The sequence below is a fragment of the Wyeomyia smithii genome, chromosome 3 (genome assembly GCF_029784165.1).
Source record: "Wyeomyia smithii strain HCP4-BCI-WySm-NY-G18 chromosome 3, ASM2978416v1, whole genome shotgun sequence".
NCBI classification, from domain to species: Eukaryota; Metazoa; Arthropoda; class Insecta; order Diptera; family Culicidae; genus Wyeomyia; species Wyeomyia smithii.
The window spans coordinates 194,197,686-194,221,837 of NC_073696.1; the positions used below are offsets into that span (position 1 = coordinate 194,197,686).

General features: G+C 37.5%; 2 protein-coding genes across 5 annotated transcripts in view; both read right to left on the bottom strand.

Moving 5' to 3' along the window:
- The window catches only part of LOC129730571 (cytochrome P450 4C1-like), a 91,006-nt gene extending 73,278 nt beyond the window's left edge, over nucleotides 1–17,728 (bottom strand). Inside the window, exon 1 of one of the 3 annotated variants that reach the window (XM_055690006.1) lies at nucleotides 17,280–17,728. In XM_055690006.1, coding sequence (XP_055545981.1) covers nucleotides 17,280–17,625 — 346 coding nt within the window. In that variant the 5' untranslated portion in view covers nucleotides 17,626–17,728. Of the gene's footprint in view, nucleotides 1–9,135; nucleotides 9,262–9,624; nucleotides 10,116–17,279 lie in introns of those variants that run through there. The other 2 variants (XM_055690008.1, XM_055690009.1) reach the window with 2 other exon arrangements.
- Nucleotides 17,729–18,647: 919 nt separating this feature from the next.
- On the bottom strand, nucleotides 18,648–21,012 carry LOC129730572 (cytochrome P450 4c21-like). 2 transcript variants are annotated; one of them, XM_055690010.1, is made up of 6 exons: nucleotides 20,213–21,007; nucleotides 19,897–20,149; nucleotides 19,719–19,845; nucleotides 19,483–19,656; nucleotides 19,000–19,423; nucleotides 18,648–18,942 (listed from the first exon to the last, which is right to left on the bottom strand). In XM_055690010.1, exons 1-6 carry the CDS (start codon nucleotides 20,562–20,564, stop codon nucleotides 18,767–18,769), a joined length of 1,506 nt encoding a protein of 501 aa, XP_055545985.1. In that variant the 5' UTR covers nucleotides 20,565–21,007; the 3' UTR covers nucleotides 18,648–18,766. The 2 variants fall into 2 exon arrangements, with proteins under 2 accessions (XP_055545985.1, XP_055545986.1); XM_055690011.1 differs by having other exon boundaries at nucleotides 18,822–18,956; nucleotides 20,213–21,012.
- Between the last annotated feature and the right edge of the window lie 3,140 nt (nucleotides 21,013–24,152).

Below are 24,152 nucleotides of genomic sequence, written 5' to 3' on the forward strand. Positions count from 1 at the left end.
ACCATCTCTGAGAAATATGAGTGAGTCCAAGTAAGTTGTCTTGGAATATGTTTCTTTTCATAGCTGGATTTCACATTTTTAAACATAACAGGCGAAGTAATAATCCGTTTGTAAAAAAAATCATTAGGGTCTTCTGGGGCAACAAGACCTTTCATATGACACTAATTTTATAAAAATCGGGCCAGCCATCTCTGAGAAACATGAGTGCGATTAAATAGTCTCTAGAACACGTTTCTTTCCATAACTTTTGAACCACATGTTCAATCTTCATAAAATTCAAAAGTTAAGGGTTTTTAAGGTAGCCCGTTAATTTGAAACTAATTTTGATCAAATCAGGTGTGTGGTTTCTGAGATATTGATGTTTCGTGATTTTTACACTTTGATACATAACCTCTAAACTAGAAATCAGATTACAATAAAATTCCATAGGGTCTTATAGGGCAGCTAGACCTTTCATTTGCAATTAATTTCATTGAAATCTGTTCGGTCAGACCATCTCTGAGAATAGTGAGTGCGAAAAAAGGTGCACATACACACGTACACACCCACACACAAACATATACACCTATACATGCTTATATGCAGAAAATGCTCGATTCATCTAACTGAGTCGAGTAGTATATGACATTCGGCCATTTGGATCACTTTTCTACCTTTTAATTAGCCAGTGATCGTTAGGAGGAAGTCAATATGTTTACTTTCATTATGTGATTTCACATTTTCATGAACAACGGACAAAGTTACAATCCGATTGCAATGAAATTCAATAGCAACCTATGGAGCAACTAGACCTTTCATTTGACACTAATTTTGTGAAAATCGGTTCAGCCATCTCTGAGAAAAATGAGTGAGTTTAAACAACCTCAGGATAACTTTTCTTTACATAACTTTTGAACCATATGTTCAATCATTACGAAATTCAAAAGTTAAGGGTTATGAAGACAGCCCGATCATTTGAAACCAATTTTATTAAAATCGGTTGTGTGGTTTCTGAGATATTGATGCTTCGTGATTTTTACATTTTGATACATAACCTCTAAACTAAAAATCCGATTACAATGAAATTCAATAGCAACCTATGGCGCAACTAGACCTTTCATTTGCAATTAATTTTATGAAAATCGGTCCAGCCATCTCTGAGAAAAGTGAGTGAGAAAAAAAAGTTGCACATACATACACACACACACACACACACACACACACACACACACACACACACACACACACACGCACATACACACATACATACATACATACAGAAAATGCTCAGTTCGTCGAAAGGGGTCGAGTGGTATATGACATTCGGCCATTGGGACCACTTTTATACCTTTGGTTTTTCCAGTGATTGCTATACCTTTCTAGGAGAAAGGCAAAAATATAGCTTTTCAACCATTTCTGTAAATTTTGGTGCCACTACTTTGGTTCAAAATGCGTCATAGCTTTCGAATCATTTTTGTAAATTTGGTGCTTCTAGTCAAGTCGGAAGAGGATAAAGTCGTAAACATAAAAACGACGAAACCGCCGAACAATTAATCTGCAGCCTTTTGACGCACTTTTAACCGAACAAGGAGCACCAGAATTCATTAAGAAGGTTAAAAAGCTAGAATCTTTCAAATTTTGCCAGTTTGAGCACAGTGTCATCAGCTAATAGAATTGAAAACTTTCCCATTCAATGAATTTTTGCTCATCCCTTATAAACCAGCTCAATCGGATGTCATTTTAGCTCAATCAGATGTCATTTGCTGTCATTTGCTGTGGTGAAGAAAACATAAAATAGAATTTTCATAGGGAACACGATGAGTATTTCCGAGTCTTGTGCTTTTGAATATTCGAAGTGGTGACTCGAAGTCGGCCATTTTTAGATTCAATGAGGTTTCACCTTAAAATTTATCATCAGGCCTGCTGGCAGTGTTGCTAAACAACATGTTTCATTGTTTTGATTTATGTTTTTTATTAAGTCACCTGTTATAATCTAAAATATTTTCAAGTGAACATTCACAATAAAGTACAAACGTACAAATACAGGTGTAGTGAGAGATCCGACTTGGATCATCACTTATATCGATTACCAAAAGATCTAAAAGTGCGCAAGGAGATAATACGGTTTTGCGTGAAGCATAAGAACAGCATACCGCTGCTCAATGCCGGAAGTAAATAGTGTAGTGTAAGCTTATTTCTTCTTTCGAATTCGTTCTGAATTAAGTTTGGAGCATACCTGTTGAGGCATAGGGTAACGGGGGTATTTTGGCCAGCTTTAAGAAGTGTTCGCACAGCTCATACTCTATTGTACCATTGTTAAAAGCTAAGTGTCTATTTTAGTATACACCGTCCAACAATGCAATATATTGAAAAATATCTTAAAAATATCAAAACTTCTACGAAGTACTAAAAACATATTTTGGTCCACCAAATTTCTACTTTGGTCCACCTTTAAATCTACAGACGTGTATGGAAATAGTTCGGACTAATTATATTTAAGATCATCATCGGTATTTTTAGAGCAAAAATAGTGGGCATTCTTCTGCTGTGAATTTTTGTAAATTTTAGGCATCTAAAAATGAAATGACTTGGCTACTGCGCATTTGCAGCGGTTTCTTATAAATAACAGTTGTAGTTTAACAAAAACCATTTATCCAGCTCTTGATATGTTCTATGCTTATGATATGCTATGATATGCTTCATATGTTGAGTTGACAGGGCATATAGTCGCTGCAACTGGCCCGGCTACCATCGAACTGACAGAGGAGGCTTCAGTACGAAAACATAAAAAGAAGAAGAAGGTGAGTTGACAACCTGGAAAGAGCGTTAAACATAACTCTGGCCCTCACAAGTTTGTATCTCCCACCTCCACAAGTTATATAATTACACTAGAATGCCGATTGAAATATGAACACAACTGGTTGGTGCTGCCTGGGCAATGTTGTCATCCGACAATGAGAAGGTGCGGCGCGTAGAAGGAACGCTTCGCCAATCCGGGCGTCTGATCACCAAGTTGGTGCGGCTCAAAACAGCGTCTGATCTTCAAGTTAGGAGCGTCTGATCAACGTCTAAGTGTCAGCGTGGGACTCTAAACAGAGCTGACACGATGGTCCCCGGTGAAACAGGGGGTCAGGTAAGGTTCAACCTCATCAACTAGCACTGCCCACATGAAGGAAGACCGGCAGTCCGAAGTACCTACCTACCTCCTTCCCCCGCAAAGATATCAACAAATCCACCTGGAGATCACCCGACCAACAGACAGAGAATCAAATCGACCACGTTCGTATCGACGGCAGATTCTTCTCCGACATCATCAACGTTCGCGCGACAGTGCTAACCTTCCACCTCGAGTTTAAGTTGGTAGTGATGAAATCGAGGTGGTTGACGAGTTCGTGTACCGGGGCTCACTGGTGACTGCCGACAACGATACCAGCAGAGAAATTCATCGGCACATTATGGAAAGCATGCATACTTTGGTCTCCGGAGGACGCTCCGATCGAGTATAATTCGCCACCACAACAAATTGACCATCTACAAAACGCTGATCAAACCGGTAGTCCTCCACGGGCATGAGACATTGACTATGCTTGTGGATGCACCCTTGCGGTCTTCGAGCGGCCGGTGTTGCGTACCATCTTCGACGGACTGCAGATGGACAACGGAACGTTGAGAAGGCGGATGAACCACGAACTGCAGGTGCTGCTTGGGGAGCCATCTATCGTCCACACCGCTAAGATTGGCAGGCTGCGGTGGACTGGGCATGTTGTAAGGATCTCGTAGACTGCTGAGTTGGAGAACTGCAACCACGGACCGAGTGAAATGGAGACGACTCTTACGTACAGCAAAGGTCACACCACGGCTTGGGACTGTTTGGTAAAGTAAGTAAGCCTTTGAAAAGGCTGGTTAATGCAATTGTAAATTTTATTTAGTTATCGAATAAATGCATCATGCTTAGACCGCGTACGATATCCATTCTGAAATATTTATATAACTGAAGAGTTTGATAAATAATAATTAACGTACCATATGGTCGGGTCTTGAATACCATTATTCAACTATTTTCGTTTAGAGCCGCCATTACACTAAGGTGTTTGGTCAAAGAAGTATATGCGTAATCCTACATGATTATTGCGGTCTTGTAACCAAATAATTATATATATATTATTTAACTGCAAAACTATAATTGCAATTATTTTTATTTTTAAAGTAACAACGAAAAAATTTTTTTTTCGTTACTTTGAAAGCAGCAATGACAAATGATTGACCTATTGGAAAACTACAGAAACTCGAAATCAACAGAACCCAAAAAACTCTTGTATAATTGTGGTTTGTAGTGTGAATTTGTTCTGCCGAAAATATTTTGAAATTTGTCATAAAACTCAAACCAGCTGAAAAACTCAATGTGGGGCAAAAGTACGCACTAAGTGCCATTAACCTTAATGAAAAAATGCGTTTAATAACAAGGTTTTTTTTTACAGAAATTACTCAGAATAACCAGTGATTTGCGAATATGCTCCGAAACTAAGAAATTTTGGTTTTATGATTTAATCAATAAAAATTCTGGTTTTATGATTTAATAAATAGAATCTTACAACCATTTTAATGGTTTTGTTAATATGCTTTCGAAATGGTCCTTCTGCGATAGATTGGGGCTTCTAGAAGCCATAGAAACAATGAAAATACAAGGTCAAATACCATCCAATATTTATTTTGGCAACCGGGATAATGCCCACATATTGGAAATAGCCAAGAAGCCATTTTGAATTTCAAGATATCAACATTTTAGAAAACAACCTAAGATGGTCAAATACCCTCCAATAAGTGTATTTTCGTAATCGAGATGATGTCTAGAGCGTGGATAACGACATTTTGGATTCCAAGAGACGACTTCCGGTTTCTGGCAAATAATATGGGTATTTTCGAAATCGGGATGATGCTCTGAGACTATTCAATGACACCAGGCGCCATTTTGGGTTCTAAGATATCGACTTCCGGTTTCTAGGAAACAACCCAAAATGGTCAAGTACCCACCAATATGTGTATTGCTGGAAATAAAAGGATGCCCTGAGGCTGGAAATCGACTTCAGACGCCATTTTAAAATTCTAGATGGTGACTTTCGGTTCGTCTGGTGTCGTGTTCAGACCTTTTGGCATCATTCCGAATCCAAAAGTGTTCTTATGAGATGGTATTTCGTCGATTTTGGATGTTTTTCAGAAACCGGAAGACATCCTCTTGAATTTAAAAATCGCGTTCAAAGTTGATTTCTGGTGTCTGCGCATGCGCATCATCCCGACCGGTTGTGTTCCGGAAACCGGAAGTCACCATCTTGAAATTCAAAATGGCGTCTGGAATCGTTTTCAGGTCTCTTGACATTCCGAATCCGAAATAACTCATATGGGGTGGTATTTGGTCAATTTTTACTGTTTACCGCAAACCGGAAGTCGCCATCTTTAATTTATAAATAGCGTCTGAAATTGATTTTTGACCTCAGAGCATTTATTCGATTCCATTAATACTCATATCAGGTGGTATTCAATCATTTGTGGTTGTTTTGCGGAAACCGGAAGTCGCTATTCTGGAATCTAGTAAGGCATCTGGTGTCGTATTCGGGTCTCCAGAAACCCCAGTGGAATCTATTCCGGATGGTCCATTTTCGGGGCATACCTTTGACCTTTGAACCAAGAATTGAAAGATTCATAAAGTTTCTAAGGTTCAGAACATATCCCCAGAAAACCGGATTTCCGGAAATAAGAAAATTGTTCCGGGGCACCGCTCTAACGCAGCTAAAAAGAATCAGTGCGAAACTAGCAGAAACAATTAACTTTATTGAGGATAGTGTAATAAATACACTGTTCATGCAGTTCTCATGCTACAAACAAAATTCGAAAAACTCTAGTAATACATTTTAAATACAAAACAAAACCGAATTTTATAAAAAAAATTTGCAATAGTTCTGTTGCAAAAACAATTAAGTGCGTACTTTTTCCCCTCACTACTCTACAGGTCTTTCAGTACGTAAATGGTGATGATTTCAATAGCTTCATAATCCTTGTTGAAATTACAACATGATTTCTGTAACGCTCTAGGGAATAAAACAAACATTTGTTTTTGATTTTTCTAGCTTGGCACCATGTCATCTCCGAAGAGCTCGAAAAGTGTAGAGTTTGGACAAATATTATCTTCTAAATCAAACCAGGTTCATTACATAATACATTACATAATAGATAACGAAAGCAGTATCGTCTGCTTGGTATGCATGTTCTGGTAGTTCTTCATATCATCCGAGATGCCTCAACGAATTACCGCTGAACTGTTTTCAGTCGTTGCTTAAGCAGGCAGTGGTCTACAACATAAGTAATAGTACACTCCTTGACCAAGCGTCAAATATTTGTAACATTTTGACCAAATTTTGATCAAATATAACACTGGTGGACAAAATAATAAAAAGTGCACTCAAAAGCCCAAACCGGAAAAAAATAAAATATTATTGCTAGAATTTTGGTGCCCCTCGCGTCAACTTACGTGAGAGTTTCGTATAAAAATTGCTCGCCGGGTTCGTCGCTTTATCGTTATGTTTACGAGACAACTCATTTAAGTCTCTAAAAAACAGGGACACCAAAATTCACAGGAATAATTAAATAGCTATAATCTTTTATATTTTTCGGTTTGAGCTTTGGAGTGCACTTGTGTTGAACAGGTCCCCGTGTTCACACGGTTGTGATGTCGGGTTCGATTCCCGATCAGGTCGAGGATCTTTCCGAGCTGAACATTTTCTCGACTCAGCACTGGGGCACGGTGTATCGTTGTACTTATCCTACACATGCAAAATGTGCCAAAAACAATATCGATAACGAATTCTGTCAACTTATATAGTTGATCGAGACCACATTAGCCCTCCAGGCTAGCGTGCGATATTGTTATTGTTGTGTTGAACAGTGTCATTGTTTGTCAAGAAAATATTTGACCGAAAACTGTTCGGTCAAATATGAAAATCTATACTATCTTACGGTTCATGTTAAACTTTTTCAGTCGCTGTCCAGATGAGTTCAGGGTATGAAAGTTCGCATGTTGATTTCTCGGTTGATGACAGGAATCCAAATTTTTTAAAGAGACAAACACGGACAAGCAACAAAAAAGGAAAAATTTTGACCAAAATATATGGCAAACGTCACTGCCTGACAATCACACTAAGCATGGTTGGCCAAAGAGTAACAAAATATTTGACAAGAGTGTTTAATGTCAAATAAATTTCACCATTACACTTACGGTTAAATATTTTTTCGGAAAAACGTGAAATATGTGACCATATTACAAACAACAATAGACTCAGGTGACTACCCTGTGCGACACCTGATTGTACATCGAAAGAGCTAAATGTTTTTTGAACACTTTGACGTACCGTGTTCTTTCCTGAAAGTATGTCTTAATCCATGTCAATGACGGTCCATCGATATGTACTGAGAATAGTTGCGGCTCGCCAAAGGCCTCCTATTCCCACCACATTAAAGGTCTTGCTTATGTCAGTATACACAAAATTTTTATAATACCCTTTAGATATGAATTTCGTGCCCATGGAAGAGATTTGATAATGGTCAATTGATTTTACTTCCAAGAAGCAGTTGTGCTGTGGAAACACGCTTTCGAATTCGTTCGTAAACGTGGGAGCAGATGAATCGCTCGAATAATCAGGAACAGCGGACAGAATCGCTACACGTCAGTAGTTCTTAGCGATTGAACGAGAGCGCCTTAATAAAGATAAAAGCAATATAAAAGATTTCGCTTAACCCTTTGGGTTGTTCAAAGTAGTTTAAATAACTAAATTGTCTATTTAATTTAAAAAAAAAATCAGAGATGACCGGTTTTTTTAAATGACTTTTCGTTTTCGAAATGTTTTTTTTTTTTCAGTGTAACCTCTCAAATTATATTTTTTTTTTAATTTTTTTTTTCAATTTTTTAGATATCATTTCTTGATGATTTTTTAAATCTATTTTCATCATCCAGATATATCGCTTCATATAAATAACTTAAGCCATTTTAAAATGATAGTACAGAAAATTGTTGAAGAAAGTATATTAAGTTGCTCAGTGCAGTAAGGCCTACACACACCCACAAAGTTTCATTGGATCATGAGCAACATCTGATCGAGTTGGTGCGAAATCATTCTTATGAGAGATTTTTCTCAGAGGCGGAAATTGACCAGGTGATAACAAAAAGTAAAAGAGAATAGAAAGAGATTTAACAAGTTCATCCTCGAATTCCTTCATCAACTCGGCTGGCAGTTTATTCGATCCAGCTGCCTTACCAAGGTCCAGTTCGGCTCAGAGAGCGCTTGTATTCAGAGTGTTTTCTATTCGACATGGCGGGAATTGGTGATTACGACCAACTAGGGAACCCCCCCTTATTGTTGTTCTTTAAAAGTAGTTGGAACCAAGTTCCAGAATTCTTATTACTAGTGTTGGATAACGAAAATGCTACATGTCAATTTACTGCAAAAAATATTTATCCAAAGAACTAAAACCAAAAAAAATCATCTGCCTAGCTGTAACCAAAAGTACTACAAATCGGCAGTTGATGAGAAATTTGCACTTTACATAATGAAGACTGAAAACGTTCTATTTTGCCAGAGATATGCCCATCCTGCCTTCATATGGTAATCATGGATCACGTCAGTATCACTGCTTGAAAAAATATCGTATTAGATTACCTCTTAAAGAAAACATATCCGAATATAATTTATTTTTAACTTCATGTTTAATGAAGATTTCTAATTCATAGATCACATCTTTCGTCTTGCCATTATTTTGAGTATATTTTTTCCTTCAAGCTTAAGGTATATTTTCATATTTTTCATAGAGAATTGAAATAAAAGCTATCAACTTTCGAAATTTGTACTAGCATAAGAAATTTCCAGAGGATCGACAATTTTGGCATATTATTTCGCTACTTTTTCTAGTGTGTTAACTGAATGGCAAGTTGTGTTTCATTTCAATGTTTGATACGTACTTGCTGTACAGTTCAGCCCTAGAGAACAGATCAAATAATGTAATCATTTCAATCAGATTCGTCGACACTGGTTACATATTTTAAACTATATGATATAAACATGTGAAAATTAATTTTAGTTATAAGAATAGATCAAATGATTGATACTTCACTTTTGAGATCCATTTTCCACATTGATGGATGATCTATCGTTCTATCGTTCCGATAGCTCATAATCACAACGATTCACATTAATTGGAATGTAGAACTGAAGAAATGAGCCTTCCTTTGTCATTTTGTCAACACTTGTGACTTCTTATAAATTGAAACGTTGAACATGAGCTCCTTTTCTGCCCATGTGACAATCATAAATTTGTTGTTAGCCTGTAACTTAGATCACAGTTTCAAATTTGAAAAATTTGTAGTTATAACATAATCGGAATAACTTTCATGAACAAGTTAACTTATGTACATGGTGTGATGCATATTTTATGACCTTTCATTTCTACACTTTGAAATTTATATTTTCAAAACATGCTAGGAACACCACTGTATGCTTCCACTCTCCCACCACTCATTGGAACCTCAATTAGAATTACCACCACCAAGACACTTTAGAAGTCACTATTAAAGCATAGGTAAACAAAAATAAATTCACATACATTCCGCGATCAGCAATCCTCGCATCACCCGCAGGAAGCCGTACACGTACGGCTTCTCCAAACTGGCCGAATCACATAGCACCTTCTGGATCAGATCCGGATGGGTCGGACAGATGATCGCAATCGGACCGAATTTCAGCTTGAAAAGTCGTTTATTCTCGCTGAAAGCACGTGTCAAATTCAAAAAAATCTGGTACGAATTTTTATTCGCAAAATCCAGTCCATTACCGAAAAAGAATCGTAACGGTTCTACAGCTGGTATTTTTTCCGCGAACTTGTATCGTAACTTAAAGTACAAACAAACCGAGATCCCGATAAATGCAAACAAAGCTATCGTTATCATTATGAAGCCACGAATATTTCGGTTCAACACAAAGAAGCGCGAAGATTCTCACCGCTACTCTACCGATCCTGAAAGACGCTGTTTTTTTAGCCGCCGTCGCGTGCGAAACTCGTCCCCGTACTGAACGATCGCCGCTGCAAAGTGAAAACTCCTCTCTACTACCAAGCCTGCAATCGACGGTCGCCCATACGGAAAACCGACCGTGGCGTGAGCTCAGTAGCAGAGTGCCGAAACAACACATACGAGAGCCAACCGTCAACATGGGCGTTCAAAGTTGACGGTGCAGGAAAAAAGCAGAACATTTTCCTCCAGCGCGAACTGCTTGCTACTGGCCACCGCGCAGGTGCGATTTACATTGCTTTGCTGAGCCATTTATGGAAGTGAGGCATTTTGTGTTCAGTTTGCTGCGCCACTCAGTAGCAACAGTGCCTATTTTAAGGCGATTTTCTAAACCCCCATCTCAAGTTGATCGTGTTGCGTTGGGATGCTTTGTTACTGGTACTTCCTGTTTGATTGCTTGTGATAACAACAAAAGTAGCAACACGATCGCGATCTGATAGATACGCATCATGCTTTGTTTTATAATAAACGCCTAATATTATGAAATGTTCAAGGCTAGGTCAGATATATAGATATACTCGAATCTTTCTTGTTCTTTGGAAAAAAAAAGCGAAATTACGTGTTTTGCTCTGGCGAAACACTTACGACTTTAGAGAGACTGATTCAATAAAAACAATTTTCAAATAATTTTAGATAGATTCCACTGTTGAAAGCAGCAATTTCAGATTCTGGGTACCAAAGGTTAAGCTTAGAATTTGTTGTAGCCTGACCTGACGAACAGTTCAAATCGCACTGATCGACTCGCAGTGGTCCAAACATAATCTCAACCAGCTGGTGGCACTCTATGAACCACAAATTCTAACTAGATTTCAAAACATTTGTAATGTGGCCTTCCGCAGAACAAATCTAAACAGCTGTATTTATAAACAAGAAAATTAGCGTTACACATTAGTTGAAACTTGCTCACGCGTTGCGTAATTTCCCCTCAACAGAGTGACGGCTTTCACAAAGTGATAAACCGGTACTCGGGTGCATGTGCAGAACAAACCGAGGGTACCTTGAAAGGATTCTAAAGTACGGCGCTAGGACCGACTTGGTAGCCATTGATCATGAATGGGTTGGTTGTGGAAAGTTCACATTTATAGAGCCATTGAAATTTGCATCAATTAATGTGTCTGCGTGTACCTAACAGGTTATTAGTAATGGTTTTAATTTCCAATTCAGATCACCGTTACAGCAAGCAGGGGGAACACGACTGGTGATGGTATTATTGGTGTTGAAATATCGATGATATTGAGAAACCCCTCATGCTCTAGCTTGCTTTCTGTTACCTTTATGGTTGCTTACTTGTGCGTATGATTTAAACGTCGAAAACATGCGCTTACGATAAAGCTGCCTTTACTCGACCTAACAAAGCAGCAATCAGGCTGCCCCAGACAATGAAAATATGTTTGATATTGACATGCATAATTAGAAAATGGCAAGTTTAAACAACACAACCAGAGCAAACATGTATACTTTACAAAGTTTCTGTTATTGACCTCGTTGTAAGTAATAGCAGAAGATTGTTTTTATTGCAACAACGCCGTGCATCCTGCGAAACATTTTACTCGTGAACTTGTAGCTAGAAAATGAATTTTTTTTCGGTATGCATGGGGGCTTGGCCCTTAACGTTCTGCTAATTACTGTGCAATGTTTACCGGCAGTAAGTGGCTTGAGTTGACCTAAAAATGTTTGATTCGATTTCTCGACGGTTTCGGAATTCTTTATTTGATTTCAATGTTAAGAATAGTGAATTTGACGGTTTTCGCATAAGCTCGGCTGTTAGACTTCATTAGAGTCCCCTGATTTTTTCAATAAGTGACACAGCATGATACATTTTCAGTTTGAATGTGCTAAAAACGGGGTGTCCTATGAAATCTAAAATTAATAATATAAAACTAAAAAATCAAGTGTTTTTTTAGAATTAATTAAAAATATCTTCAAACATTAAACAGGAAACGGTTTACTTAGAACTGAAGAATTTTTTAAGGCTCTGCTGTATGTTATATCGTGTATACTGATTTTTTTTTGTTTCACATCTCTCACACTGCATTGCAGGCTAAAGCAAATTGTTAACCAAACTTTAATGTGCCGATTGTATTAAAATTATTGGACATTATGACGAAAGCTATACGTGTATTAAAATTAAGTCACATGTTTCGAGAACAAACGAGCGAGATAAAATTTCTTTTCAATGCAAAATCATGATGAGAATCAAAAGACGAAATATTCAAAAAGAGAACAGATACTGAAGTACAGTAATTCAATAACTTTTCAATTAGCGAAATAAAATAAATTTCATTATAAAGCTTGCTTCATTTTGAATTAGGAAATATTGTCAGTTTTAGAGTAGCGCCCTTAGTTGTCAAATTTGAAATGTTTTGACAGCTTGTTGTTTGAAAACTATTCCCTTTTCAGTGCTAATGCTCGAGAATCCGACGTGCACTCTCAAAATCATAGGAAAAAACACTGAAATTCGCCAAATCAAGCGTTTCCGAGAAAGTGACCCGAAGGAATTAAAGTAACCATCGAAAGCAAATACACAATCGACAACCGAACTGGAAGGTACTAAGAGCACTCAAGGTAAACCCAGGACTCTCGGTTCGGGATTCCGCCAAAAAATGTGATGCTGACAATGGTACTGTCCGGATGATTCGTCTACGCGGAGTTTTACAAATTCTACAACAACAAGTTTTAGTTTGTGTCTCCACCCCTAGCGACGCTGCAAAATCTAACTTTTCAGTCTCACACTTTAGAGAAATTAAGTCTCCAGCAAATTTGTAGATAATTTTGTTATAAAAAACTCTACTAGAGGCTATTATATTCTAACATTTCTTATTTTAGAGATACACGATTTTTTTTGAATATCTAAAAAACAACGCTAAGTATATATCCGCACATCATTGGAACACACAGCTTTATAGACGACACAGAAAAGCTTTTACAAAGACCGAGTTATTGCCAAAAAATCTGAAAAATATCATTTTTTATTCTCGCCCAGATCACATTTAGGCAAAAACTTGACGTAACCTGCATAAGATGAATAACGGTCGTCACATTATCTCTACGAAATTGATTGGAGCAATTGTCCCCTCCAGTATCTTTGCCCGACCTGTAATTCAAAAAGACATTTATATTTTTATAACTTGATCTGGAAGAAGCTATCATTTTCGTATCTTCTACAAGGTTGGTTATTTTAAGCTATAGCATATATATGATATACTGAAGATTATTGCCTTCTGAATACTATAGTTTTTCAGGTATTTGAAAAAGTTAATATAAGGGACTAGTCCAATATAAAACGTGTTGCTGCTCAGCCTGGAGGGCTTTTCCCAAAGTCTCTAATCCCTAGTCGTTCCTCTGGAGACTGTTTGGGGTTGGGTTCCCAAGACCTCCTTATCTTCTACTCCCTGTCGGCCGTGAGAGACTTGAAGGTCCTCACTACTTCGAAACCAAGAATTCAACTCATTTATAATTTTAACTGTTTTTATTCCAAACAACCACTCGCTCCGCTTGTCCGGCTTTGCTGCCAATGTTTCAATATCGCTGCTCTTTTCATGCTTCTCAGTTGAATTTTTACCAACATTTGAGCCACGGGAGCTTCCAGCGCTGTGGAAACAATCTTTCATGATTCCTGTATTCAAAAGGGTGAAAACGAGACGTGGGAAACATTAGAGAAATTACCAGCCTTTCTGCAAGACCTACGCTCTTTGAAAGAATCGTTCGCAGGGAAAATCTAAACCGTACCAAAAACTTTATTTCAGTTGATCAGTAGTTGATATGCCGGGTCGTACCGTGTCGACTAAATTGATTGAATTTCCAAGAACAAGATGTTGTGGCTGTTTTGACACAGTAGATCATCGAATACTTCTGCATAAGCTCACTAAACTCGGTGTGTCTTGGAGTCTGACTTCATGGCTATGCTCGTATGTGTCAGGCCGCACTTTGTGTGTAAAGCAACAGTAACACTTTCGAAGTCCCTCAAGGTGTTAATCTAGGTCCTTTACTGTTTGCGTTGTACTTCAACAACATCGCCATTCTGTTGGGTATCAGGTGCGTATCGGTATATGCAGACGATCTGAAGATCTACCTTTTTATGAAATCTATCTAGAACTGCCACCGCCTGTTGGACACCTTTGCCGACTATTGTAACAGTAAAGAAGTTAACAATATGTACCGCTAAATGTCTGATTATAACATTCCATCGTTTTCATGCGTATCATTTCTTTCGATTACTAGATAAATGGAATGGAAAGCAGATTGAGATCGTCGATCGTCGTGACGTTCTGTTGAATCAGTAGCTCACGTTCAACCAACATTTTTTCGCTTTAGATTTGAAGATCAACACTGTTTGAAGGCATTATACTGTGCATTAGCTCAACCAGTCCTGGAAAATGCATCATCCGGAATCCTCATGACGTGTGCTGGTAAGATAGAGTAGAAAGCGTTCAACGAAGATTTTTTCGTATCGCTCTGAGACATCTGCCCTTGAGTTTGCTATTTTACGTTGATTTTCGAGATTCAAGTAGGTTGCTCCGTTTCACAAATTTACTCACAACTAGTTTTCACCGGTCCTTCATGAACCACTGACATCATGTATCATACTAGTCGAAGATTCATTTGACGAAGTAAAATATTTGTCTGAAGTAAAGTATCTAAAAGTTATGCTGTGTGAAAAACAAAATTGACGCTCACATCTACAGGGTGGCAACATAGAAGTGATACAAGTATTCGAGTGCCCCTCGTTGTGACCTTTCCAGCTGGTCTCGAGGTACGATGGCGTCCTAACAAGCCAGTCGTTGCAGGTTCGAGTCTCGACTCGGGAGAGACTGTTAGTGTCAATAGGATGGTAGCGCTAGCCCCGAAATTGTTCTGCAAACTTAACAGTAGGACACCTGAAAAAATGTCCAATAGCAAGAGATGGCGCTTTTTCAGTGGTAGTAAAATCAAAATTTCTCTGAGTGTTTTGCTCATTGAGCGGGAATACAGCTATCAAATGTCTTCTAAACATTTTATTCTAACTTTCTGGTACTTACTTTCACTAAACGCAATCTATTTTTATCAAAATACATGTTTTTCCTATATAACTCCATTGCGTCTTACTACCATTCGTCCATGAGCCCGTGGTATTGATTTTGACAACGTCTCAAAATTAGGGCGAGAGCCGTGTGGTTGAAAGCCGATGCGCACAATACTCATTAGGGTGGTTCAAGGTTGCAAAAAGCAAATTATCTCTTAGAAATCTTCATACAAATTTAAAATGCAATACGATAAGCGGAGTCACCAGTAATTGACTTCCGATAAGTTTAGGATTTTTGAGGGCTCAAATGGAAGCAATAAAATTTTGTTCTGGCTCTTTACCATCAAGTTTTAACATTTCCATCTGACGATGAACCGCTTTAATACTCTTAGCCAAGCAACGACATCTAGTTCTGGTGTGAATGAAAAAATCGATAGTTTCAGCAATTTTTAAATAGATGGCAATACACAAACAGTTACGTTCACGTGTGATTTATTAGCAAAAATTAGCGGCGGTGTCCCGTTGGCTGCGAAGTCTGTGTATAAGAAGCAGAAGGTCGAGTTCCGAATCGAAATGTAACACCCCAAGGCTCGTTGTGTTTTCTGTCACAGCATGACAAACATCTGAGCATGTTTTGAAAGAGTGACGTGTTTACTGTTATTCGGAATAAGTATAGTCAGTTTTCAGTTCCGCAATCATAAAAATTGCAATGGATTTAAATAGAGAACAAATAAAGGCCTTGTACCTGCAAGGATTGACTAATATCGAGATCAGGAGAGGCTGTCACATCTGAATTGAAGCAAATTGTTCGACTACAGGACCATTAAGCGTTTTATCAGGTGTTCCCAAGAATTAACCTGGTAAAAAACGAAGTGGGCGGACTGTAGCCTTCTTCAAAGCAGTGAAGGAACGTTTAAGGCGAAATCCAACCCGTTAGACAAGCAAAATGCCATGTGAAATAAACATGAGCCACACTTTCATGCAAAATGTTATCAAAAAGAACCTTGGTTATTCAGCTTTTAGGGAGCAGAAATATCACGGATTAATTCGTAAAAACATTTCCGACTGGGTTGCTAGATCTCGATTGCTACTGAAGACGCACGCAGGTCAGAACATTATTTTTTCGGACGAAAAGTTGTTTACTCTGGAGGCAACTTTGAACAAGCAAAATGACCGTGTTTGAAGGAGCATGTCTTCATGATATACCAGCCAATAAAAGAGCAATCGAGCGATATCAAAACGCGACCAAAGGGAGATTATCATTGCTATTCATTGACAGAGTGTGAAGATAAACAAAGAGTACTACTTGCAACACGTTATCAAAGGCCATTGGCATCCTTGCGCTAGAATGCATTACTCAGGTGACGAAATACGTGAAATTTCATTCGAATAAAATATGATGAATTAATTTTTTTTCATATGTTTGGGTTGTTTGGCATGAATGTTCTCTATGCATGATTGTTGTATGAGATTTCGACTGTTGGGAATTTTACGATGGTTGGTTGTAATTTCGGCTAAGCAGTCTTGAATAAGTAGAACGATCTGGTTTTTCACTGTCCGACGTTTCGTCACTGATCAGTGACATCTTCAGGGGAAACTGTGGGTATTCATTACCGATTAGGGTCTGTTTTAATTCTTAAAGTTGTTAACAATTGGTAAGAGTTTAGCTGGTTGTCTGTGACTTACATAATTCTTGTTCGTTCCTTGTCTGGATGCTTTTTAGAGCTTATCGTCAACTTTATTTGGGGCGATTCGGGGTACATTCTACAATATTGATGTTCATAAAAGTTTGTGGTATGTAAGTCACATAAGGATTGGGGAAAATATTTTTCGTGAAGTGTGCTTTGTTATAGGAAAATAGCTTTTAAGTGAAAAGTGAGCGGTGAATGGAACCCTCATGGTGAATGGGCACTGTACGGTAGCAAACGCAATCGTATATTCTCCGCAAGATCAGTAGAACTTGTTCGAATTTATTCTCGGTCAGATCAGTTTTTTCTTCTTAAAAACCTCTTGTCCACCCAATTTCATTGACAAGATAAATAATAGTTAAACATATACGATCAAAAGTATATTTTTAAACTTGACTCTTAAATGTATTTTTTTAAGATTCACGATAGAAATTATTATTAAGATATTTTCAAACCATCACCATACACGCATTATAAGAATTGCACAAACAAATTCACATACATTGTCCCAGCAGCAGACCACGTTCTACCCGGAGGAAGTTGTACACATACGGCTTTTCCATGCTAGCCGATTCCATTATCACCTTCTGGAACAGGTCCGGATGGTTGATACACAGTATCACAATCGGTCCAAAGCTTAGCTTGAAAATTCGCTTCTCATCGTCGAAGAACGGACGCGACAAACTCTCCCAAATCTCAACTGCATTTTTCTGGAAAAAGTCCAACCCGTTGCCGAAGAAGGGCACTAGCGGTTCCACCGCTGGTATCTTTTCAGCAAATCTGTACCGTATTTTAAAGTACAGGTAGTAGGACAACGTAAACACCGCTAGTAGAGTTATTGTTATCATCGTGATTTCACGGGAGCTGTTTTCTTTCTCCGGCACTTTATGCACTATATATCGTGTTGATCTTGAATCACCGAAGTTTGTATCGCCGTCACGTTCGAAACCCGCACCAGTACTGACTGATTACCGCAGAGGTACCAAGGAGTAAAAACCAAACGTGGTGTGCATGCAGAGAACCTTCACATGCACCCGAGTAGACCGCCAACCCGGCCTGCTGGGAAAATGCAGAACATATTTTACCAATGCCGACCGATCGTAAACGGTCAGCTGTCAGCAGTAGATAACGAGTCTATGTTTGAATCGATTCGAGTGTGTTTACTAGCAACCCTACTATAGTGAACACGATATGTAATGCACTTCATAAAATCTTGCTGCGCGCGCAATTCAACCCAAACGGCTTTCAAAAATCAACAATTAACACAACCAATAACACAAGAAACCAAACGGGTGGGGTCTAGTACCTAAGCAAAGTATATATCCATGGATCTAGCGAAAAATTTGCACTTGCTTACAAAATTCAGAACAAACCAGAATAGGCTCATTTTCCTTGAATGCTTTCTGGTCATAAATGCTGGAAGACATTTGAAACTGACCCTTTTTATTTTTTTCTCGCGATCCTTAGTTAGGAATCTAGCTGCCGTGAAGGAAGGTGTCTTTTCCGTAAGTTTACCATTCCACCATGCCATAGGTTTCTACTTCCCAATTTTCATTTCATCATAAGTCTTGTGACTCTTAAACAGTTACCTTTTACCTATTTATTTGATGCACGAAATGTTTCTTGGGTTCTTTGTGGATGCTTGGCGCATTATACTTAGAGTTAATTGCTTACTAATTCGTGATCTATGCTTAGAACAAATTCCAAAGTTCACACCTGATCTCAACAGTCAATTTTCTCGAAATCAGAATAACCATAATTCACAGAAAACATAACGACAAATCAGTAATTTTTAATCTTTAAATTCATTTTTGTAAGCTAAAAGTGTAAATGTTGTTTGGAAAGAGAAACAGAGTAATAGACAAAAAAATAAAATAAACCAAAATAGTATTTATTGAGTTATTTTAAGTTTAGGATTTGAAATAGTTCCAAACTTTTTGGGTTGGGTCTAACAACTCATCATTTGAGATAAAAATCTTACAGGTCATCTTATTTTGCAAAGTACTTTTGGCGTCGTTTCACCAGGATGCCTGGTTCTTTAGACAGCTTTAACAATGCATCGTACTTAAATCGTAAATCTTCGAGACGAAAATGGCTTTCAAATTGAAAATTTATCAGCAAGTGTACCATCATTATTTTCATGCTCATAATGGCGTAACGATTACCTAAAATTTAAAAACTATTTTCAACAGCTTATTACATTTTTTTCTGTTCATGCTTACCAATACAGTTCCTATTACCACCACTGAATGGTAGATACGCGAACGGATGGCGTCCCTCCGATCGCTCCGGAGCTAAATTTTCCGGATCAAATTCTGCCGCTTCTGGCCCCCAGATATCCTTGCGGCGGTGTAGATTAAAAATGCTTATTGCAAAAACCGTTCCAGTTGGTACTTTAATTCCGTCCAGCTCAATGTCGCTCATTGTCTTTCGCACAATTATCGGTCCGATAGGAAAAAGTCGAAGACACTCTTTGATAAACATTTCCGTGTACCGCAAATGGCGTAAATTTTCTGGAGAAAAATTCAGTTCACTACTAACTGGAAACACTTCCTTAATTTCTGCGTAAACTTTTTCTTGAAGGTGTGGATACATAGCGAGCATTTGTGTAATTAGTCCCATTTCCATGCCGGATGTGTCACTGCCCTATAATGACATTGGAAATAAATACTTCTAGAATATAATCATTTTGGTTGCAATTATACCGCCGCAATCATTGTGTAAACGTTTTGTATAACCTCAATATCGCTGAGAACTTTTTCGTCGTGAAGATTCAACATTTGATCGATGAAAATTTGAGGCTTCCGGTAATCATCCTGATTCGAACTCGTGATTGACCCTGATTGTTTGGTCCTTCGATTTAAAGTGTCTTGGAAGATCTACAAACGTTGTAAAAGTTGTTCATCTATCAATGTTAGCTTTAGTTATACTTTCGAGCTACCTTATCTGCATATTTGTATGCCTCGTTCCTCATTGCCTCTTCATCTTTATAATCCTTTTGCAATTGATATATAAACTCCGCGTGTAAAAAGACGTTCAGAAATCTTCTAGAGATATACTCTAAAATACTACATAATATGTTTGTGAGCAGAAAAATTTTGCGCAGTCCCCAAACTTACGTGGTTACCAAGTGAGCCAGCTTGAAGGCACCTGGATCCTTATTAATATCGCACCCGATAGTGGTGCCACATACCATTTCCAATGTGCACAGCTTCATGAAATGAGTAACTTGAACTGGTTCATTTTCGGGATTTTGCGAAAGCTTTCCCACTAAATTCCGTGCACACCTGTCGAAGATTGGCACGAATTCGTTCAGAATCTTTTGGTTGAATGACGGATTGAGCGCTTTACGCTGACCTTTCCAAACGTTATCTGCAGTTTGAAATAATTAACATATTATGAACTTCAATTTATTGCTAAAAATGGGTTGCTCACAGTGGGCTGCAAATAATCCGAATTGCATCTTAAAAAGATCGTAAAAGTATGGCTTTTCCATACACTGTGGATGGGTAAGTATTTTTTGTGCCATTTCCGGATCGTTGGTACAAATCAGCGGGACGGCGCCAAGCCATAATTTGAACAGTTTGGCCGGATTGCTCATGGCAGCTGTAATGCTATCAAAGCGCTGCTCATCGCTTGTCCCCAAGAATAAAAGCGCATTTCCGAACAGTGGATAACATGGTTGCACCGTTGGCAGATCCTTAGCAAATGTCATCCAACGGCGAAGTTTTACATAGTATATCACACTCACTACAGCTACAACTAACACAAGTATTCCAGCAATCATTGTCACTCGCTGGAATCTGACTAACTTTTGACAGTTCCGTGAGCCGATACGTACCGGGTCCACAATCCGACTGTTCACCGAATGCCACCAGGTAACAATTTTTATTGTCTCACCTCGCCGTATGACGGAAGTCCGCCTAATGAGGCCTAATAACTAAGTATTATGGTACGTCACATCCCATCTAATTGAAATTACTGAGCCAGAAATATTTGCAACAATGTATTGATTAGGTTTGTTTGGAAATGTTAGTAAATACTTGAGAATGGAGAAAACACTTTGAAGCCTGATTCAACTGATTTACTGACAACAGTCTATACATTCAAAAAATGGAACGAAGTTTAAAATTGCAGCGTCGAGTAATATTTAACTGTTAACATTAATTTCTTTATTATTGATTATGTTTTGCTGATAATCTATCATCGGTGCAATGCCTTTTTTCACCAAAACCAGAATAGAATATTATTATTACCAGAAACTTTGAAACAGGTTGGAGAACTGATTCTTTTTTTGCAATTGAGAGAGACTTTGCTGCAAATGTGTTGCATATGTCATACAGATTATTATATAGTCATGCAAATTAAGGTTCAAAGGTTCATAGATAATTACGTCTGTCAAGTAGGGTAAACAGGTATAATACGCCCCCCCTAAGGAACATCGTCAATATTGTAGCTATGTATATCATAAACAATAAATCGTTAATGCAGTTGGATACACTATTTAGTTGGTAATGCATTGCGATTACTTTGTTTTGTAATTACTGTTACACAAAAACGCCATAATTTTATTAAAAATTATGACTAAATTGCAAGCTTTCCAATCTACCGGGGCAAAACGCCCCAGATGCAGTATAATATGCTCCATGCAGTAGCTTCATATGCTAGCTCAGCATGCGTTTATACATATTTACCCTAACTGAGAAGTCGAAATCAAGATTCACTGATAACACCAGCAGCATACGTTAACCCTACAGAGTCATGCAGTGATTAAATCCGCTTTTCGGTGAAATATGTTGAGAAAGTTAACAGTCCCAGTTATCGAAAAAAATGTCAATATGTATGCTAAAATATCCAGGTGCATGAATGAAAAGTTTTAAAATAAACGAATTATCTACCTTGAAGTGTTTCGAACCACAAGTGCAACTTCATGACTTTTTTTATTCATTTATTTACTTACGTCAATCATAGTAGACTACATCTTGAAATCTATTGCTATCATCACAAATATAGTTATGTAATTCTAGTGTTCAATTTTTTTTCAAGAGCATTTCGTGACATCGTTAAATCAAAAACTTAATATTTATTAAAAAGACTCATCATACTGTCAACTGGCCCGGCCATGGCATATTCTATCCTATAAGAATTTAATGAAAAAATTTTTCGCGTTCTTAATGAGCGTGTAGGAGCATAAAAGTTGAGTTTTCCTAGCAAATTTTCCGAACTTATGCGTTGTGAAACTAGATCGTTGACAAGAGTTACCGAAGCAGTTTCTCTTCTTTCTTCTAGTGTTTCTATATTAATAAGCATGCAACGCGATTCATAACAAGGGAGAGGAAATGAATTCCAACCTAGTTTTCTTAGTGCATATAACAAAAACTGTTTCCCGATCAGTCAAAAATACCAGAATTATAACAAATCTTGATATTTTGTTACGAACTTTTTGTATCAACTTGTGTTCAAAACTTGGTCTCGTTAATAGTTAAAATATCAAAATTTCTATCAAAATTACTTACTAAATATTACAAATTATAGCAAGTTTTGTAAGGTTTTAGGCAGAAAAAGATCAGAATTAGTTAGAATGTACAGTATTTTCTCAATTGCATAACAAATTCTGCAATAAATATGCTTCAAAGAAAAAACACTTTTGAACATTCAAGTGAATGATAACAGAATTTGATAGAAGTCTGTACTTTCTATCATCCTGGCAAATCAAGAATATTACAAGCTTTGTTATTTCTATCAAGCTCAGATATATTTGTGTTACCCGTTTGTTATAATCGTTTGATCGGGTTTTGTACGGAATCGATTCTATTGGAATGGACGTCTTGATAAGGCGACCAAACAACACTACAGTATTCTAAAATAGATCTAACATATGTAACAAAGAGAGTTTTTATAGTGTACGGATCTACGAAATGATAACTGGACCTTTTTATAAAATTTAACATACTGTTGGCTCTATTGATGATCGCATTGTAGTGATCAATGAATGTTAACTTACAATCCATAATAAATCCTAAATCTCTAATTTGATAACACCTTTCTACAACTTGATGTCCAAGAGTGCAACTGCAACGTTCAGGATTTCTTTTTCTTGTGTAGGATATAATATTACATTTTTACGTTGACTAACGTCTATATCGAAGTTAGGCGCCTGAATTTGAAAATCTAGTAATTCAACCAGGGATAACCAGGGAAAAGTGGTCAGGTTTTGAGCGCTTATTTTTCAGTCATTTATAGTCAGGTTTTCGAGGTTTTGGCATCAATCGATCAGAAATTTTTTTACGGGTAAATTTATGTAACAAAAATAAACTATTATTTGAGATACACTATTAAAAATTGGTAATTGATATCGATTTTCTTCGGAATATCACAAATATTACAAAACTTACAAACTATTTTTTCGTGTGCATCACCGTGTGGATCCTTCTAATTTCTATCCGAGAACAAAATCAACCTGCTGATCGACAACGCGCGCAAAATGATAATGGATAGAAATTAGAGGGTAAGTTTTGTAATATTTGTGATAATTCGAAGAATATGTGACGTAATTTTAATTTGTATTTATTTTTGTTTCATATAATTAAAGTTCTGAGGATGGCTGAAAAATAGTAAGCTGAAACGTAAACTATATTGTGTTTTGTTTTATTAAATCTCACCGAAAAAAATCAATCAAACCCGAGAAGATATTTCAAAAATTACAACCAGTCTCATATCAAATCAAACCCGAGAAGATCTTTCAAAAAATACAACCAGTTTTCAAATAAAGTTTCAACACATATTGCTGGACGGCAAAAAAAAACATATATTTTAGAAGTCATGTGTACTGTTGTAATGGCACCCACGTGTCCTGTGAAAGCCTGCAGGGGTCCGTCACATTAGGTTACATAAGGGCGCCAATCATCGTATGGAAAAAAAGTAACCAGAAAATAAAAAAAAAAAAAAAACCCTATACAAAATGTTCACCTGCTCGAAAAAACACCCTGTGCGAAATTTCAGCTCAATCGGACTTAAAATGGGGTGGCGCAAAGCGATTGAAGTTTGGCCTTTTTTGAAAACCGAAAAATCACGCAAGGGGGGGGGGGGGGGGTACGTGAAATTTTGGTTTTCGATTTTTTTTTTTTGATGCTAAATGACTTAAAATTTCATGAAACGTCGAGAATTGGTGTCATCTGAAAAATTTTTTTTTTGCAAAAAACTGCTCTCTGGGACTTAGTCGTTTTTTCAATTGTGGGAGGCGGAGTTCAAAATTTTTAGAATTCATCTTTTGAAATTGATCACTAGTCTCTTAAAACAGCTTGTATAATGATATACACTATAACTAGCATCGCATACATCATGTTTCATTAGGGTGGTTCATTTATTCGACATA

Coding starts and splice junctions, on each gene's coding strand:
- LOC129730572 (XM_055690010.1), bottom strand. CDS start 20,564: ATGATTGCTGGAATACTTGTGTTAGTTGTAGCTGTAGTGAGTGTGATA. Junction 19,424..19,482: donor TTTACACAATGATTGCGGCG/GTATAATTGCAA, acceptor ATGTCATTATAG/GGCAGTGACACATCCGGCAT. Junction 18,943..18,999: donor TGGTAATAGGAACTGTATTG/GTAAGCATGAAC, acceptor TTTAAATTTTAG/GTAATCGTTACGCCATTATG.